We start from the raw sequence: 19766 nt of genomic DNA on the forward strand, positions 1-19766 counted from the left end.
AAAAATAGCGTTCCAACATGAATTTTTTCCAAAGTATTATTGAGATTCAAATGTTTATAATAGCATTATTGTTTGAAAGATGGTATACATGTATTGGTCTAATGTGGTGCAGTAAATGTTATCAACTGTACCAGATTGTTCTCTGTTATACAGTCTACTGGCTCATGGGTTCATCAGATTTATGTCGCTACTGTAACTTGTATAAAGTTCTACTAACAGGTGTGGGTGCTTATTCTCTGAAACTGATACGCATGGTTGCGGTGTTCTTAGCATGAGTTTTCACTAACTGTTTTTACGGAGTTTCACATCTCCTGGGAAAATAACTGATTTGATCTGATATGCTTTAAGGTAAGAAACTTGATCAAGAAGCCTTGCGCTGTGCTTTTTCTCTCTGTTCATTTGTGCTTTGACTGTTTGGCCTTTCCAAGCTTGATTTCTGCATGCTTTTTGGTGTTTCAGAATTGTATACTTAACTTAATGGTTTTAACATTGTGCAGTTTTAAGTTATAACTTATCACAGAGCCTAAATATCTTCTTTTTTTTGTTGTTTTTTTTTGTTTGTATCACATCCTTTTTTTTTTGCAAAAGGTAATTACTTGGTCTGGTTTTTATTTTGAAACCACTGTTAGTGACCCACCAAAGTTTTGCTTTCTTTGGAGGGGGTTATTTATTTAGACCCTTTAATTTCCAAGTCACCTCTGAAAAAGCACAGTGGAAGCTGGGAAAAAAAACTTGATACCAAGAAAGGAGATAACTTGTTTTCCTGGTTACCCCCGAGATGTGGTTCTCCGTATATGGTAGGGGGAGTAAGTTGATATCATTAATGAAACTGTCTCATCAATCTTTTTCAAGAGTGCAACACCCCCGTCCTCTTCACCGCACAGAGTGCCATGGCAACACCTACACAAGCTTAATCAAGATTTGCAGGGCGAGTTGGAGACCCAAAAGCACAAGCAGGACCTTGCTCAGCAGCAAATTCGGACACTAAAGAGAAGCTACACAGAAGCCCAGGATGCTGTGGACCACCATGAGGCTGGTATTCAGGCTCTGCAGGCTAAACTAGCATCTGCAATGGCTGAAATTTTGGCCAGTGAACAGGCTGTGGCCAGAATGCGTAATGAGCTCAAGCTAGAGCAGGATCGTTCAAAGGAACAAGAGGAGGAATATGGCCATGGTGAGGCCACCCTACGAGCACAGCTAAAGGACAGTGAAGACAGACTCCGTGAAGTAGAGGCCTGCCTCCTAGAGAGAAACCAGGCCCTTAGGCACCTGGAGCGCCAGCAGGCCCTGCAGCGAGACCACGTGAGAGAGATACAGAGGCTTCAGGAGAGGCTGCAAGAGGTGTCTGCTCGGCTAAGTGCTACTGAAGAGGGTCAAGCACTTAAAGAGGAGCGCCTGAGGAAAGAACAGCATAGCATGCAAGAGAGTCATGAGAGGGAAAGACAGAATCTGTGTAGAAGATTAGCAGAGGCTGAAACTGCACAGAAAGAGATGGAGAACCGACTGCTGGAGGCTGAGCAGCAAGTGGAGGCCCTGTTAAGAGGGAGGCAGGCCTCTGGAGGAAAGGAATGCAGGGAGGAAATGCTGAAGTTGCAAGAGGAGCTGGCCCAGAAGACTGACATGCTAGAGTCCCTAAGGGAAAGTGTGCGGAGGCTAGAAGAAGAGAAAGGCCATCTCACTTGCCGCTGTCAGGAGCTTATTAACCAGATTGCAGAAGCAGACCGTGAGGTGAATAAACTCCGCAATCGTCTGGAAACGGAAGAAACTGATTACTACACCCTGGAGCACTCATATGAGAGGGCCACCCAAGAGTTTCAGAAAATGAGCCAGTTCCTTAGAGAAAAAGAGGAGGAGATCCGGCAGACTAAGGAGATGTATGAGAGGCTAGTGGAACGCAAGGAAGAGGACTTGAAAGAGGCCCTTATTAAAATGGCTGCACTTGGCAACAGCTTGGAGGAAACAGAACAGAAGTTGCAAGCTAAGGAGGAGATTCTTTGTCAAATTAATCAAAGTCTCTCAGATAAGATTCAACCTTGTAGTGCTGAAAAGGATCTGCAAGCTAAGCTTGTGGTTGCAGAAGACCGCATAGCAGAGCTAGAACAGCATCTCAGTGCCCTGCAGCTGGGCTATGCTGACCTATGCATGGAGAGGCAGCAACTCCCAGAACAGTGCAAGAAGGCAAGGCTTAGAACATCAGCCTCCTTATCAGCAAACACAAACCTCTTACTTTCCTCTGACAGTACATCCAAGACAGAGAACTCCCCAGATGATAAGGAGTCTCAAGCTAAGAGACCAAGGATACGTTTTTCCAGTATTCAGTGCCAAAAATACATAAATCTAGAGGGCCTGGACAGTAGCCCTGTGAGCAGTACCTTTGCTGACACAAGTCAAAAAGTTAACCAGGATGTTAATGAAGACATCAATCTAAGTGAAGAAAACATCTCCTCTGATATCACCTTCTTTCACAGTAGTGACCCAGAGAAGTTTATCTCTATCATACGTGCCCTAGAGACTAAGCTGCTAACCACTGAGGAGAAACTGAGAAACCTCACACAGAATCTGGAAGATCAACGACCCCTCCAAGCAGAAGACATGTCCAAGATTGATCTAGAGATAACAGAAGCAAAGCCTAACACTGATAAAGACTTAAGTTGTGGAAGTGGGATCCAGAGTAGTACTGCCGATAAACACTATGCCAAGGCCCTGGTGTGTGTGGAAAATAGTCGAGAGAAAGTCAGGACTATTCTCAGTGGCTCTCATGATACCACCGATTCACAGCTGCACTCATTGTCAGAGGTAGAGAACGATTTGTTCAATGCATCATTGTACATCCGACAGGGTCAAAATATGGTGGAAGAGCAAACTGCAGTTGTCCATCAAAAGCAAACCCCAGAGACTCTAGATAAAGAAGCTTTGCACCTCTTTGCCAAAACTTTATCATTTGAAGCAGTGGTTTTGAACAAAATGGCTTTGTTAATACAGACTTCTAAGTCTGACCTCCTACATTCTCTCGCAGAGATATGGGAAGACATTGAGAACATTAAAAGGGGTGACAAGGATTGCTTGGCTATAGTTTATGCTGATGTCTTGACTAGGAAGTTGATGTTAGAGAGTGCATTCTGGAAAGAATTGGAGAAAGCTGAGACTGATGTTGCTAAATCCAAAGAGGGTAGTATTTCAGATGATGTAGATGTTGATGCCACAGTTATCTTTAACACTTTCATTAAAGCAGAGTTAGCCTACTCTATTCAAAACCTTAAACTCTGCTATGAAGAGCAATTCAAAATACTGAAAAGGGAGTTGACTGATGCTCACGAGAACCTACATCAAAGGGAAATGGCTCTGGAAGCAATTATTGAAGCTTCCAAAAGGCCCGATTTGAAAAATGTAATAAAAGAGGTCAAAAAAACCTTTGGGTTTGGCAAACAGAAATTAGCAGACATTCGCCCCCCTGAACTCGCTCCCTACATGGAGCAAATTGAAATGGAAGAGGCTAAAGGCTTGGCTGAGGAAATTGTAGACAGACACTTGGCTGGAGAAATGCCCTCTTGTGGAGTTGACTCTATTGAATCACTGCAAAATGCACATGACAACCTGGCTAATGAGCTTCAAAGACAAGCCGCAATTCTCCATAAGTATGCGCAAGAGATAGAAAGTGGTGGCAACCATCCTGAACTGGCTAAAATGATCCATGCTCTTCTGGGCCACCAAACGTCACATAATATCACAAGTACCTCTCTCTGTATGCGCGAAGCGTTAATTCAGGCTCAAGTGGCTTATGTGGCATGCAGGTTACGGGCCATGCATAAACAAGACTTGGGCTGGTGCAAACAGACCGGTCAGAACATGGATGCTCTCGTCCAGCAACATGCCCGCAATGTCGGTGCATTACAAAAGAAATATGAAGCGTCCTTACAGGACGAGCGCCTGAACTTCACACAAAGAGTGTCCAATCTCCAGACTGAGAACCATACACTAAAGAGTGAGATCAGCAAACGCGTGAACCAACTCTCCCAGCAGCAGGAGCGGCTGGCTCTCCTGGAGGAGCATTTCCAGAAGGAGACTGAAGAGCTGAAGCAGAGGCACAAGCAAGAGCTAAGCCGAGCAGAGAAAGGCCGTGCCTCAACAGAGCTGGCCCTCATGGAGACGACAGCTGACAGTCAACGAAAGCTAGAAGTTCTGCTGGTGGACATGGACACTATGGAGGAGCGGCACGAGGGCCATGTGAGGAAACTAGAAGAGCAGTTTGAACAGCGGATCTGTGAGCTCGAGCATATCCACAAACAGGAGATTGAAAAGTTACATTCCCAGTATATGGAAAACGTTCAATATATCCAAAAGCAGCAACAAGACAAAACAGGTCCAGAGGTTTGCTACTCGCCTACTTGCGATGAGGCCGCTACACCAATGGAAGAGGAGGAGCAGGGGAAGGGGGAGGACGCACGGAGCTCGTCAGAGGTGGACTCCATGGTGGTTTTGAAGGACCGAATCCAGGAGCTGGAGGCTCAGATGAGCACCATGAGGGACGAAATCCAGAGCAAGCACCTAGAAGGAGATGTGGCCAGCCTGAGAGAGAAATACCAGAGAGACTTTGAAAGTCTTAAGGTTTTTGCTCATTCATTTTACCTTTAGTGAATTATTTTAAGTACTAGATACATAGTAAGATAGCTTAATAACAAGCTGCTTTTGTCCATCTGTCTACTAATATGCACAGAGGGTTTGGAGTTGGGAAATGGTGTGTCTTGAGATTATTTGTAAGTTTGTGAAATTTTCAACCTAGATCACATCAGTCTGCTTGCATTCCTAGAGGCATACAAGCAGCCTGGCTCAAGGTCAGTCAGTTCATCCACCACTTTGGTTATGACTGAAATATCTTAACAACTTGCTGGGTTATTGCCTTTAGCGATCCCTATCAATGTATAGCCTATGACGAGTCAAAGGTACAAATACTATCTTGTGAAATATATCCACACAAAATGTGGTATAGACATTCATGGCTGGCAGGTGATGAATCTTAACGACTGATGAGCTGAAATATTCTCTAGTCTTATCAACTACTAGATGGATTGCTTTGGAATTTGATACAGACTTTCATGTTCTCCACAGAATGACTGTAGAGATTTTTCAAATTTTCTATATCCTTAATGACATGCAATTTTACAACCAAATACCAAAACTTACTCTGGTTCATGACTCTGGGTACTAAAAGCAAACACAAGACCGAAAAGGCATCTGAAATCATACAGGCAATAACGACGCATGAAAAAAATGCTGTTCCTGTGGATCAGGTTGGGGCATCCATGGCAGTTTTACATGATGAAGCAAAGTTATTCGTAGCAGATTTTCACCGTCTTGCCACCAACATTTCTTCTTCATTTGGGCATTAATAGACATACCATTTCCCATGTTCAAAAATAGAAGGAAGTGCAGTCTATTAACGACAGCTCTGCTAGAATAGAATCTCACTGCTTTAACTCACTCTCTTACTAGCGCAGTTGGGCTTCACATCATAAAAAGCTTGCATGGCTTCGATCACTGATTTTGCATGACACAACAACTATTAATAGTTATTGCACTGAATCTACTGTCACAAATTAGAATATAGGTGGGTGGTGAGTAAAAGATGAGAGATTGTTCATTCTTTCTTCCTGTAGGCCACATGTGAACGTGGCTTTGCAGCAATGGAAGACACACACCAGAAAGTAATACATGACCTCCAGAGGCAGCATCAGAGGGAGATTTCCAAACTTATGGAAGAGCAAGAGAGGCTATTGGCTGAGGAGACTGCTGCCACAATTGCTGGTAAAGAAAACTGTATCTTCCTCCTTAACTGTTTTACTTTAAATAAGCCAGACATACATTAATTATATGCGTTTATTCTATATTAAATGTAGCTATTGAAGCAATGAAGAATGCACACAAGGAGGAACTGGAGAAGACCCATCGTTCCCAAGTGAGCGGGCTGAACTCTGACATCGATGAACTTCGCGTTCAATACGAGTATGTTTTTCGCCAATTAGGAAAACTATTACTATAACTACTATAAACTTTGCAAGTGAGAATTAAAAGCAGGACATTTTCTGCAGAGAGCTTGCATATTAATTTGATATTTTCATTGCTTTAATACAAAATAAATGTAAAATAATTATTACTTGTGTGTGACTCTCTAATCAGGTTTTGATTAAGAGTCCTGAAGATGAGAAAATGTTTGTCATTTAATACTATGGCATAGGTGGATGGCCAGAGAATCCATATAGCTTAAAAGCGCTGCATAAAGACAGTGTAAGTGCTCTGTCTTAATAAACAACTTTTGATAAGGCTTTTGGGTGAATGAGGATCACATGACGTAAGGATCCACTCACTTTTAGGCTAGTTGGGTGAGAATCCCAGTTGATATTGTGATGATCTGACTGTCCAGGGAAGAGCTGCAGTCCATCCAGAGAGAACTGGAGGTGTTGTCAGAGCAGTATTCTCAGAAATGTCTGGAGAACGCTCACCTGGCCCAGGCACTGGAGGCCGAGAGACAGGCTCTCAGGCAGTGTCAGAGAGAGAACCAGGAGCTAAACGCTCACAACCAGGTTTGGAATGCACACACATGCACATGTATATCCCCAAAACATCTCTATCCAAAGGTTAAAACTCAACTTTATTCTGCCCAACAGGAATTAAATAACCGACTGACTACAGAGATCACTCGGATGCGCTCCTGCTTCAGTGGTGAAACAGCGCTTTCTCCACTTACCCAGGGCAAAGACGTGTATGAACTGGAGGTATGTGTAAGCACAATATTCTGGAAAAGACGAATTCTCTATGACAGCTAAAATTGAACATGTGGTTGCTTCTTTTGTACTTAGCTTTTATATGATATACACACACATACACACGAAGGATTTAATCTTAAGTGTTTCCATCACAGGTGTTGCTAAGGATTAAGGAGTCAGAGATCCAGTACCTAAAACAGGAAATCCACTCTTTGAAGGATGAACTGCAGTCTGCTTTGAGGGTAAGAAAAAAAACAATCTTTATGTATTGCAACCAATTTTTTTTAAGGGTAAAAACTTGAAAGCAGTATCATTGATTTTATTTCAACAGGACAAGAAATATGCCGCAGACAAATATAAGAACATCTATACAGAGCTGAGTATTGTTAAAGCGAAAGCTGACTGCGACATCAGCAAACTGAAGGAGAAGCTGCTTATTGCCACAGAAGCTTTAGGCGAGAGGACTGTCGACGGAACGGTCACTTCTGGATACGGTAAATAGGAAATTATTATCTAATCCTTATTTACACCCAGTTGTTTACATTACAGTATAGTTGAATTAACCAAAAATATCTTTATATTTCCAAAGTTGGGTAGTAACAAGCCAGTCATGAGTCATACGCTTAATGATAACTAGTTTTGTCACTGTTGTTTTGATCAGGAAACTTTTCAGATATTATTCACAAACAATTCTACATACAGTACTTCTGCACTTCTATGAAGCAGAATAAGCCACATATTAAAAAATGATTGCTTCAACTTTACTACTAATCTATTATGCTACTTTGGGTTAATTATAATAATGGCATACCTTCATTGTGTTTTTAGATATCATGAAATCAAAAAGTAATCCCGATTTCCTCAAAAAGGAACGATCAACAGCCTCCAAGCAGTCAAGAGGCGTAAGGTCAAAGGTGAGTGTCAAGTTTTGTACAGTTTAAGTAAAGTCCATGCACGCTAAAGCTGTTGTGCTGTTGCAACTCTGCCACTTCATACTGTAGAAAGTGTTCCACTGTTGGCTGGTCAGCACATCTTTACTGAAAGTCTCTTGTCCTGTAAGGTTGTCACGTTTGTCTGTTTTGTCCATCAGTCCGTCACTGAACAGGTCTCATGGGATAGCTGACGCTCCCATTGTGGGGTGATTCCCCCCCAACCCTCACCCCAAGATGTGCTGTAGGTATAGCATGATGTAGAGCAAAGCATGCCCTTACCACCCACGCATGATCTCCTCTCCTCCCAACCTGCACCACCAAAGCTGATTGTAGTGGCCACTCAGTTGAATATTACAGGCTATAGCCTGTTCTAAGAAGTGATGGTTTGCAAAATCTATTTTAAAACCTTTCTGGTTACATTCCTTTTCCAATCTTTTATCCTAAAAAAAATAGTTTGACATTTCGGAAAACTGTTTATTCTGAGCGTTGATGATAAAATCGATACCACTGTCATGTCTGTACAGTAAATATGAAGCTACAGCCAGCAGTCGGTTAGCTTAGCATAGCATAACTGGAAACCAGGGACACAACTTTAGTCAGGCTAAATACAAAAGAATCTGCCTATAAATCCCACCAATTTACTCGTTATCTTAATGTTGTAAACATTTCTCATACGTTGCTCTGTTAATGCAAAAACCCTTTCTGTAATTCTGTCTGTTTCTGAGTCATGAATTTGTTTACATTTCCTACAAGTAGGTACTCTGTGTGGCATGACCATATTCCGGCACAACACACTTTTTCCTGTAGATCTCACATTAAAGAAATATTTTACTGATTTAAAATCCAGCTCTGTGTCATGACAGTGTGTGCAGATGAACACACGGAGCTCAGAGCATCACAACGTGTGTGTGTGTGCGTGCGTGCGTGCGTGCGTGCGTGCGTGCGTGCGTGTGTGTGTGTGTGTGTCCGTCCACGTGTTGCACCATTATCATCTATGAACTATAAATGACTCTCTTTTTTTCTTTTCTTTAACAGAGCCTGAAAGAGGGACTAACTGTGCAGGAGCGTATGAAGCTTTTTGAGGCAAAAGATTCCAAAAGGATTTGAATATCAAGAATCTGAAGTTTCTTTGCTCTTTCCTGACATCAGTTTTGGTCAGGTTGCTCTGGCCGTGCCCGCATCAGCTGAAGACTCTTATAGGAAATGGGGCGGGAGGGGCAAATCTATCAAGGTCAATTCTAAACCTTGACGTGCTGCTTCGATGCCTCTCATAAGTTGTTATATTTTGATTTCTTTTTTTTAATTAATGGAAAAAAGTTTTACTGAATCAATCCTGTGTAAGGTTACTTTAAAAAGAACATAAATGTATAATCTGTCCAATATGGAGATGTCTCTGACAGCATTTTTATTGATCCTCCAAAATGCCAAAACAGACCACAATACGCAGTATGAATAATATATATTTCCCAATATGAATTAAGTATCTGCTGTATTTTATTATTGTTACAGTTTCTATATCTAATAATTTTTAATGTGTTTATTGTTGCACCAGTTCTGTTGTACATAACTACTGGATATATGTAAGAGTATAGTTTGCTATTGATTGTTGGGGCATCTGCTGTACTATAACTATGGTTTGATTGATAGTGGAGAACAATGTGATGCTTATATTGCTTATGTATGAGAGTTTTATAAAATGGAGTGTCTGTGTGTGATGGGGGGGGGGTGGAATTGCACTTATCACTTAAATACTTGAGGAAGCTTTTTCTTATTGGTCTCAAATTGGTGTAGTGACTTCAAGTCAATTATTGCAGTGCAACCAAACATCCTGACTCCTGTCAAATTTAGTGAACGACCTTGACTTAGTGGTACTGGATTTTTTTCTTAAAGTTTTCTCAGTTTTGACTTTGGTGTGAGAATATCATCTCAGAAAAAAAACTATTTAGGACTTTGCATGACTGTACAGTATCATTTGAATTGCAGAATCATGTTGCCTCATTTTCCTACTTTATGCTTTAGTGTTCTTCAACACTAATAAGCTTTGCTTTGCAAGTCCTACTGTTTAGGTGTTGACATTGAAATGTTTTACTGTAAGCGGCAGTCTTGAAGCACTTGGCCCAATCCCTGACCTCTCACTGAATCTAGTCGTGCCTCAACTGAGTGAAGAATATAAACATCCATGAAACCTGTGCAGCTATGGATACACACTGTATAGTATTCAAACCACGCCTTGTACATATATATATGCCACACGGAAGACTTCTGTGTTTTTGTTTTAAACTTGTACCTTGCTCACTAGCTCTATATGAAATATATATATGAATATTTTTTATTTTCATTTGAATGTATAATGTCAAATAAATGAAGTGTTTGGAACTGTGAGTAAGATCTTTTTCCCAAACATCCATATTTTAGCAAACTAGTGTCCTGAAATAACAGAATGTGGTTATTTATTATACTTATTATACAGTACTTTTCCTAGAGTGCAGTAATATAAAGGCAACAGAACAAATCAGTGGAACAGGAGTCATTTTTAGTTTTATGTAGGATGAAATATCCTTTCAACATTTTCTAAAATCAGGTGTTACAGTACGACTGCACTTTGGACAGGGCAGTCAAACTCTAATTAAAAGAAACTGGCCAAATAAAGGTACTTACATTTTGTCAGTATCTACCATGTCTTTGATTTTCAATTTGAACAATTTCAAAGACTAAAGACCATCTCGTGATGGGATCCCACCTCAACCCCAACTCGTACCAGGGTGTAACGTGATAGGGCAATGGCCTTTCCCTAATTCCTGTCCCTCTACTTCTGGTGCCCATACTGGGGCACACCCATCTTTGAATTCTGCCTTCATTTTGATCTCAGCTACACACCTGTAATGTTTCATGACTGCTTCTTGCACAGTTGTGACACTATGTCCGCAGACGGACATAAACACCTGGCAAAATAGTCTCCTGTGTGTTGCTTCCCACTACTGTAGGTGTCTCCAGGACCACATTTTCCGATGACACAAACTTACACAGGCTCACATTTCTTATTAAGCAGCAATGATGGTAAGTGTTAGCAAGCGACACAAAATATTAAGAGTAAGCCATTCGAAATGTTTAACTACAACACATAAACTTGCCACTACATATTTGGTTGGGTTGTTTATTTTTATTATCTAATTCTGTACTATAATTTCCTAATAAATTGACTTGGTGTTTTTTGTAATGTTACCCACTTACCAGGTTACTCTCCCTCCTCATCAACTATTACAGCATCTATGTCGGTCTATCTAGGCACGTCCAGATAAAGCACAGCCTTTTGAGGAAGGATGTTGTGTACAGATGTGTATACTCCTCGTATTCACACTGCAGGTAGCTCTTGCACTGGCCAGTAAGCTGTTGTAATATTCAGATATTTTCTAAAGACTAAAGACAGATATTGTCTTTAGTGTCAGATGACTGAGAAAATGTGTCTTTAAGTCATATGTCCACATGAGGGAGCTATCTACTGAGATCTTGAGCGAAGTCAACAGAGTGCAATACTTTTCATGTCTAAAACATCCATATTGGCATTTAGAATAAACAATTAAAGCAGTCAGAGACAATGTGTCACATCTGAATGTGTATATTTCTAAGGGAGACTCACCTTTAAGAGGCCCCATGTGATGCTAAACTATTCTGTTGTTGCCTTTACAGACATCTCCTGTAAAACTTCAGATACAGTAAATACCATCAAAAATCTAATCAGTTTAAAGCGCATGGAATGACTTTAATAAGAAAATTGAGCAACCAAATTTTTTCATTTTCCTGAGAAAACATGCATCATTTTTCCTTTTTTAAAAAAACTATAATGCACATTTTATTTGTGAAGCACTTTTGTAAAAACGAATATTTGCCACGGTAATCCGATCTTTATATGTGATGCTTTCAACATATAATATACATTTTATCTTAAATTCAAATTACTTGTATATATTTGCCTGAATAACAGCTTTGCTTTTATAGAACATACTAAGTTAAATAACAAGTATGATGTTTTGTAATATTCAAGAAATTAAGCCAATATCAAATGTTGAAAGGAAACATTGTGAAAAAAAGTCTAAAAGATCAGACGGGCAGTTTGACCTCTCCAGTCTGAACATTCACTGTGGCTCCTCTGGTCATGGCAGCTGACCTTTGCTGCTGTGGTCTTGAGTGTGAGGGTGGTGAAGGGGCCAGTGGATGTGGGGCAGCCCAGCGCTCGGTACCTGTCCCGGGGGCGACAGGTAGACCTGCGTTTAGTCTACGTGGAGCTCGGCCCTGGGGTCCTGACCTTTGCAGGGGGGCTCCTTGATCCACGAGCAGAGGTGCAGGTGATTCCACTGATGGCTACTTAGCTTGAGGAGGTGCTTCACCTTTAGCACATCCACCCGACTGTGTCAGGGCAGATAGAGGAGGCACAGGTGGTGCTGCCACTGTGAATCAGTTTGTTTCTTATTTAGACTTTAAATTATAGTGATAATGGCATTTAGCCTCATGGTCTTTCCCAACGGGACTGAACAGCAAATGGATGAATTTATTTTCAAATAATATAAAGGGTTTTTTTTTCCTTTACACATTGCTATTTTCACCTTCATTATTCCACTATCATAAAAATGAAAGAAACTCTGTATTTTACTCAGTTTATTCAAAGAAATACAGTGTGTATAATACAATTTATTTCCATCAAGTGAAACGATGTAGTACAACATGACATCTTCCATATAAAACCATTTACACTTTAAAACATTTACATTTATTGTAATTACAATGTTTACAAATCCATTCAAAGGATTGTCTCTCAATATGATTTAATGGACTTATGGACTGATCCTGATGGAGGTTACTGTTAAGTGCTGATGTTACATTTTAAAAAGACTTTTAGGAGAATCTTATTGTAACAATCAATGTCTGTAGTGCATTTGTAAGACAACTTCATTTTTATTTTTATTTCAAATACTGTCAGTCACTTGTCTTATAAGGTGCAAAATGATTTTTTGTGAAGTAAAACTGAGAGTCAGAGGGACAGTCCTCCAGCCAGTGAAAATCAAAGGCATGCCCGTATTCATGAAGACAACTGCATTTGAACAACTGTAAGGAGTCAATTATATTACAGTGAGAAGAACAGAAGTCTAATTATCAGTAGCTGTCAGAGGACTCAGAGGACACTGGGCTTCTAGTCGCTGTAAGGACGGGGTTCTCTTTGGGGTTTTGGCATTGGAGGGGATGTCGGTGAACACCACTGATCGGCCGTCAGGGCAGAGCAAGACACTGGAGTCCGCCTCACACTTGGTGGTTCTGCTCGGCCACAAGGCCTCAGCAGAACTGGGCCTTACGCCGAGACTTCCGGGAGAGAGAAGCTCTGTGTTCGCCATCGATGCCTGGCTCATCTTGATTAGCATGTCCAACGACTGCTTCCGACTCTCCAGCGACGCCTTCATCGCTTTTGTCTCATTCTCGTTCTCTTCTTCCTCCCTTTTCTCCTCCAGCTCCTCATCCTCTTCCTCTGTCTCTGTGGTGTTGCCTTTAAGGCTGCCGTCCTCCCTCATGCCATGGTCACAGACCAAATCCGTCGAGTCCCTCTTGACCGACAGGTCGAGAGGGCCTTCGCTCTGGCGAGCTGTCCGCTCCAGCGCCTGGTGGATGTGAGAGAGCTCGCTGCGGATTTTGCTCAGGTGTTCCCAGAGGTGGCGCTGGGCAGGAAGGTCCTCCTTCTCAAGGTGGGAGATTTTGCGTTCAGCCTCCTGGTACTCCTGCAAGGCCTTGGAAAGGTCACTGAGGAGAGCAGCCACTGACTCTGAAGCTCCCTCACCCATTGTCCGTGCTGAAGTCGGGTCTTGGCTGTTGGGTCCCCCACAGGTCGAAAGAGAGGATGTTTCACTGTTGGGACTGGTGAGTTGATCGTTGTACCAAGGTTCAGCGGTCTGGGTCTGAAGCTGAGCATCCTGTAAACTGAAAATAGGATAAATTTAGGGCTTTTCATTTGCAAATACATAACATTTGATACTTTGATGACAAAATGAAACACCCCTACAGTTATTAATCCCCTATAGATAATGACTACTTAAATAATTTTATGGAAATTTTTACCTTCCATGGAAGTGAAGTTTGTCTGCTGCCATATTTAGAGTTGATGCAGTCTGAATATTCTTCAGCAGGTCCAAAGTGAAGCCCATGGCCGGCTTCTTCTCTACAGGTGCCTCATGGTTCCCCAGTGGGGCTCCTGTCCTCTTGAGGCCCCAGTTTGCTTTGCCTTCCTTGGCTGTAGCCTGCAGTTTATCTCCTAACCTGTAGCCTTGGTCAGGGGAGTCTCTATGAGGTGACACCCAGCCAGCAGGGGAAGTTGTGGCGGTCCCCGGCCGCAAAGCAGGCACTTTCCACAGATTGACTTTAGGCTGGAAACCAGAAAGGGGATTTGTATCTAAACTATTTGTTGGCGTCTTGAGCGCTTTGCTGGCCTCGCTCTGACTGGAGGCCGGTCCGAATGTGTGCTCGCACAGGAAGGGGTAGTAGAGACGTGGAGGGATAAGAGCTCTGTCAGCATGGGTGCTGGAGGCTGGGTGCATCAGCTGAGCGGCCGACGCCAGGAAGGGAAGCTGGGCGAGCTGCGCGTGGGTCTGGGCCGTGACACTCGCGGCGGCAGTAGGAATAGCCGAGTTCATGTAGGAGAAGAGGCTGGGGCTGATGGGGTAGCCCACACCGAGCACTGACAGGTTGAGTCCAGTAGGATCCTGGTAATCCACCAGGCTTGGTGGAGGAGGGTAACAGGGGATTGAACTACTCACTCGGGGTTGTGCACCTTCAGCTTTGGCCTTAGTGTGGCTGGACGCTAAGAGCCGCCACTGCTCCGACAGAAGACTGGGGGCTGTCAGATATGTCTTGGATAGCTTGTAGTGTTTCAGCTGGGCCTCTACCTCTACTGAGCGTGCTCGTAAAAGCTGATCTTCCAGGGAGAGCATATCAGCCATGAGAAGCTCTGACTCCGGTTGTTTGATTTTCTTGGCGGCACATTCTGCAGCGTCTCCTTCATTGCGGTCACCAGAGCTCTCTTTCATCAGCCCGGCGACCTCTAACCCTTCTCCTCGTCCTCCGTCTTCTTCATCTTCTGGTCCCTGGCTTTCCCTGTCCTCACCTTCCTCCTCCATGACCCTCCGTTGCCTTTGTCCCTCCTCAGTCCGTGTCACCTGCTCTAGACCATCTTTGCCGGTAGCGTGATGGCCCTGCGCCTGCTGAAAGGGTCGGAGCTGTTCCGGGTGCAGGATATTGCCCTTTTTATAGGGCCAGTCTGACTCTATGAGCAGAGAAAGGGAGTTCTTGCACAGGCTGTACTTCATGTGATTGTACAGGTGAGACTTCTCCATGCAAGTGAAGGGGCACTGGAAGCATTTGTAGTTGTAGGGTTTGCCCCATGGCCGGGGAATATAGTGAGGCTTCTTAGGCTTGCGCTCCTTGTGTTTGCTGGCAGACGTCACTTTACAAGCATCATCTTTGGACATGGTTGAGTCTTGATATTTGTAATAGATTACGTGGTTGTATCAAACTGATGATATTTCAAGAGAGATTTTTAGATTCTATGTATTGTGCCAGGGTACATTTCAGTTTGATAGATGAAAAAGCATTTCTTGAACCTGTGAACACACAAGACAGTTTTGTATAAATAAAGGTGATATTTAAATTTAAAAAAAGGACAGATTTCATATTTTACATCTATCTATCATCTTCTGAAAAAAAGGACACAGCTTGCAGATACCCATCTCTGTAAGAACTCTTAATAGCTCCCGTAAAGTTATGTGCGCACTGAAGGGTGGTCTATATCATCATGCACCTTTGTGTATTAGGAGAGCACATTTGTTGTCTGCCTATAAGCTGAGGGTTGCCACGAACCTAACTGCAGGGAGGCCCACGCTGCTCTGCTCTCACTGTACCTGCCACTACTCATTAGTTCCAGTGCAGCACCAGGCGCTAACAGGGGCTGGGGGGCAAACAGGGCCGTCACAGGGGACTTTGCACCTGTGCGGGGGGGTCGCAACACTAACAGGCCTGCTTGAGCTTAGGGCCGGACCCCTCGGAGGCCGGCTACAGGCGCGGCGCAGCCAGGCTGAGGGTTGCAGGTATGGAAGGGAGAAGAGTTGGGGGTTTGAGGCCTGGTTCCTAATGAGAGCCTGGCGTCATGCCTATAGGGCATCATTAGTGCCAGGACTGGGATCTGGGTCAGGACATGGTGCATAAGTTCAACTGCTCTCCTGCGCTCTGTCCCGTCTTAATACATCTGCATATGGAGTTGGGTCATATTTTATCACTCAATTAACAATAACAGCAATAATGTATTATGAGAGGTTATGTTGAAATTATAACACATATTGTATAGAATGGGAATTTTAAAAGGCTGATTGGTGATTATTTTTTTTTACCTGGATGTGTTTTTCAAGAGATACAATACATTTATTTTAAACTTAAATTTCCATGTATGAAATGTGTAGCAAACGCTTTGCACACCTGCAATTCAGAGTTAAATTTTTACCTTTTAATTTACTCATGTAAAGTGTTCACTGTCCACATTTTCTCTCTCTCTCTCTCTCTCTCTCTCTCTCTCTCTCTCTCTCTCTCTCTCTCTCTCTCTCTCTCTCTCTCTCTTTCTCTCGCATTAGTTTAATTAATATCCTTCTCTTCTCTAATCCCCTGAAACATTTAAATACCCTTCAATAAGTATTTTTCATCTGTTAAGTTTTCAGAAACTTTGTGATCTTTTTATACTTTAAGCCAGGCCGTTGGGTGAACCCTGCGGTGAAAGAAGATGTGGGGAGGAGTGTGCTCCTCACTTTAAAACACTCTGCTTTGAGGCTTTTATTTTGTCTTTTTTTCCCCCCTAGGTCATTCAAAGATGAAAGTCTGTGTGATGTTCAGGCTCCAAACTGAAGTAAAAGATAAACTTCACCAACCAATCTTTTTCTGTCTTACACAGACGGCTCATGACAAAGTTTTGATATAAAGGCCAGTGAAGCAAACACAGGTGATGGATGGCCGGTTATATTGAGAGACCGCGGACAACTTCATCTATAAAACCCACAGCGCGAAGGGGCGATGATGAAAGACACAGTGAGGCTAACACAGGATGGCAGGCTGTTGCCAGCCGCTCTCCCAATTGGACCCTAAGAATTGGCCCGTTTTGTGGCTGACCATCTGATTGGCTCACTTGTCCGCCCCGGGGCTCTGACCTGAGCTTTGAGCTCATAATGGAGTCTAACAGCTGCTACTACGATCCAATCAATAAAAATCATTTTTAACAGTTCTTTTTTTCCCCCTCCTCTTCTCGACACTGTTATCTGTTCGCCTCTCAACTGATTGTGCACTTTGGCCCCCCGCTGCCCCGTATCCAAACCCTGCGGTCTTGTTTTAAGCTTTTAAGGCTGATGATCAAACAAGCCTAACCGCTTGAACATCTATTGTTCCAATTAAGGAGGCTCACCACACTAAAAGCTTTGACAAGTTACATGCAACAGCAGCCAAACCACTGACAGCCTACGGGACGGGCTGTTTGTACAGTAAAGTAAATGCACACAACGACTGCAAGTGCAATTGTTTTTGAGCTTTCATAAATACATACCTAAGATGGTTGTCAGGATGATGTGTTGGTTGTCTGGAAAAAAAGAAAGAGATTACAAATTAATTGTCAATGGTCATCTTAATAGTTATTTCATTTATTTTATTAAAAAATATCCTCAATATAATATTGCAACCAAACAACTTTAAAAATCAATCAATCAATAAATATTATAACTTAATTTATACTGTATTGTGTGTATTAATATACACATTATCTACTGGCATTTAAATTTGACAGCTAGATGATGCGGCAGCTGACAGATTAGAACAAGCTTTTAGGATTATTGGTAACCGGAAATAAATTAGAATAACATTTTATAATGCTATATTTCATGTGTAAAATTACTGCCCATGCATTGTATAAGTTTAACTTGTACCTACTGACATTTAAGTGCATTATTTATGTCAATAAAAATACTGTATTTTATAAATAAAACTTGTGACCACATTCCTTCCTTTAAAATAAATCCAACTGCATTAAATCTAAGATGTAAGAATATTCTATGTTTCAAAAACAAAATACTTTAAACTGAAACAGCACCATCATCTGAATGCATACAAAGGCACCTTGTAGCCTACATCAGGCCTCTCCTTAAGTTCTTTATTTTTAAAACATCACTTCATCTCAACAAACTAACCTGCTTGCATGCCACGAGCTACTTGAAAGTGATTCAAATGTATTAATCCATACCTGGAGAGCGTCCCGGTGTGGCTGGCTGTCACTCCTCTGCAGCGGCACTGAGAGGGCAGCGCGTCCCGCACAAATAGGAGCGCAGGAGCGAGTGTGGAGATATATATTGACTGGGAGCATTGCCCGCAGGCACTACAATACAGCAGCTCCCCTCCCTCCCTCCCTCCCCCAGCCCCGGATTGTCACATGTGGTCTCAACCTTGCAGCCAGGATGCAATATAACAACTTACACAATATTGGCAAAGGTTATGTTGATGACGGCTTCTCTTTATAACGGAAGGTAAATATGACATTTGTCTGGCTTCATTCCTCCTTTCTGAGGTCATTTTTAAAGTAGCCCCGTGTATGTCTTTATTGCTTTTAAACCAAATATCTTAAACTGCAAAGAAAAAAACAAGACTTCTCTTTTTCTGTCTGATTATTAAGTCCAGCTTTTGAGTCCATTTGAGTCCAGCTTCCGTTGTTATTATTACCCTTATGAAATATATTTTTATATATATACACACAACTTATATAGCAATATGACTAGGTATGGTATGTATATTTATATATTTGTTTATATTTTTATTGTTTTATATTTTATTTATGGATGTTTTAGTTTTCACCGTGATATGTTCTGTAGAGATTGATCAATAAAGTTTTGAGAATCCATACATTTTATCCATCAATAAATCACATTGTCACAATTATTTCATGAGAAGAGGTCAAAACTATTTTATTCCAACTTTATTGGCAACAGTGTGTATTTATACTGTAAATATATATATATATATATATATATGTATATATATATATTTATATATTTATATATACTGTATATATATATATATATATATATATATATATATATATATATATACATATATATATATATATATATATATACATATATATACATATCAACATGACTTACAATGTTGGCACCTGACCAATCTGAATCCACAGTTTAATATATATATATATATATATATATATATATATATATATATATATATATATATATATATAATTTATTGCTTTTGATTGACCTAAACTTTCCAATGGAAAATATTTCATGATGAAAGTTAGATTGATTTCAGAAAATGCTCATAAGTGGATGGTTTCCAGCAGAGACGAAAACACATAAATGCCATTGTTTGAACTAATTCTCCAAATGCTGCAAGAAAAACAAAAACTTTTTTATAAAAACATGCGTTATGTGCTTGCATCTCTTGCTTCTGCTGCTCTGAAAGTTGACTATTATGCCCTATTTCACCATCCATTTATTTGCTCACTGACTTTAATTTGCAATTCATTATATTAATGGCTTACTATAGACCTGTGAATTTCCGTGGGCACGTGATTCTGTGATGTGATAAAGGTGTGTGTATCTGCTCTTGTGCACCTGTGTCTACATACCTGACTGTCTAACAAAGTATTAGTTGATTTTCGGGCAGTTGGAGGTTCTTTCCACTTCGCTTCACTTCACTTCACCTGCATCATGGAGCAGCCTCTCTCAGATGGAAGTGCAGTGGTACAGGGCACTGGATGGGTTACTGACATGACCTGTGATCGTATCCACGGTGATGACTGACATGCGTGTCCTCTGAGAGTTCAGACTCACTTCTCTGACTCCTCCCTTTGCCTGCCCTTCTTATCTATCCCTTTGTCTTCACTCCTCTCTCCTCATCTCTTACCTCCTTTCCACTTTCTTTTCTAAGCTTCTTCTAAATCGTATACCCCACCTCTCAATATCCACTTCTTCTTTCTTTATCCATCTGCTCTCTTAGC

At 41.6% G+C, this 19766-nt stretch overlaps 2 protein-coding genes across 11 annotated transcripts in view; one reads left to right on the plus strand and one right to left on the minus strand.

Moving 5' to 3' along the window:
- LOC310961260 (myosin phosphatase Rho interacting protein) overlaps nucleotides 1-10002 on the plus strand; it is a 47286-nt gene extending 37284 nt beyond the window's left edge. For 6 of the 10 annotated variants that reach the window (XM_083933267.1, XM_083933269.1, XM_083933270.1 and 3 more), the window contains 9 exons: nucleotides 853-4605; nucleotides 5655-5802; nucleotides 5895-6000; nucleotides 6419-6578; nucleotides 6663-6770; nucleotides 6917-7003; nucleotides 7093-7255; nucleotides 7590-7675; nucleotides 8729-10002. In XM_083933267.1, coding sequence (XP_083789393.1) covers nucleotides 853-4605; nucleotides 5655-5802; nucleotides 5895-6000; nucleotides 6419-6578; nucleotides 6663-6770; nucleotides 6917-7003; nucleotides 7093-7255; nucleotides 7590-7675; nucleotides 8729-8800 — 4683 coding nt within the window. In that variant the 3' untranslated portion in view covers nucleotides 8801-10002. Of the gene's footprint in view, nucleotides 1-852; nucleotides 4606-5654; nucleotides 5803-5894; nucleotides 6001-6418; nucleotides 6579-6662; nucleotides 6771-6916; nucleotides 7004-7092; nucleotides 7256-7589; nucleotides 7676-7851; nucleotides 7935-8728 lie in introns of those variants that run through there. The other 4 variants (XR_014593629.1, XR_014593630.1, XM_083933272.1 and 1 more) reach the window with 4 other exon arrangements.
- A 2832-nt stretch (nucleotides 10003-12834) lies between these two features.
- Nucleotides 12835-15198, minus strand: prr35 (proline rich 35; the record flags this gene model as incomplete). Its single annotated transcript, XM_083933259.1, has 2 exons — nucleotides 12835-13654; nucleotides 13793-15198. The coding sequence occupies 2 exons, from the start codon at nucleotides 15196-15198 to the stop codon at nucleotides 12835-12837; spliced, it is 2226 nt and encodes a 741-aa protein (XP_083789385.1).
- Between the last annotated feature and the right edge of the window lie 4568 nt (nucleotides 15199-19766).

The sequence above is a fragment of the Echiichthys vipera genome, assembly GCF_963691815.1.
Source record: "Echiichthys vipera genome assembly, chromosome: 18".
Taxonomy (NCBI): domain Eukaryota; kingdom Metazoa; phylum Chordata; class Actinopteri; order Perciformes; family Trachinidae; genus Echiichthys; species Echiichthys vipera.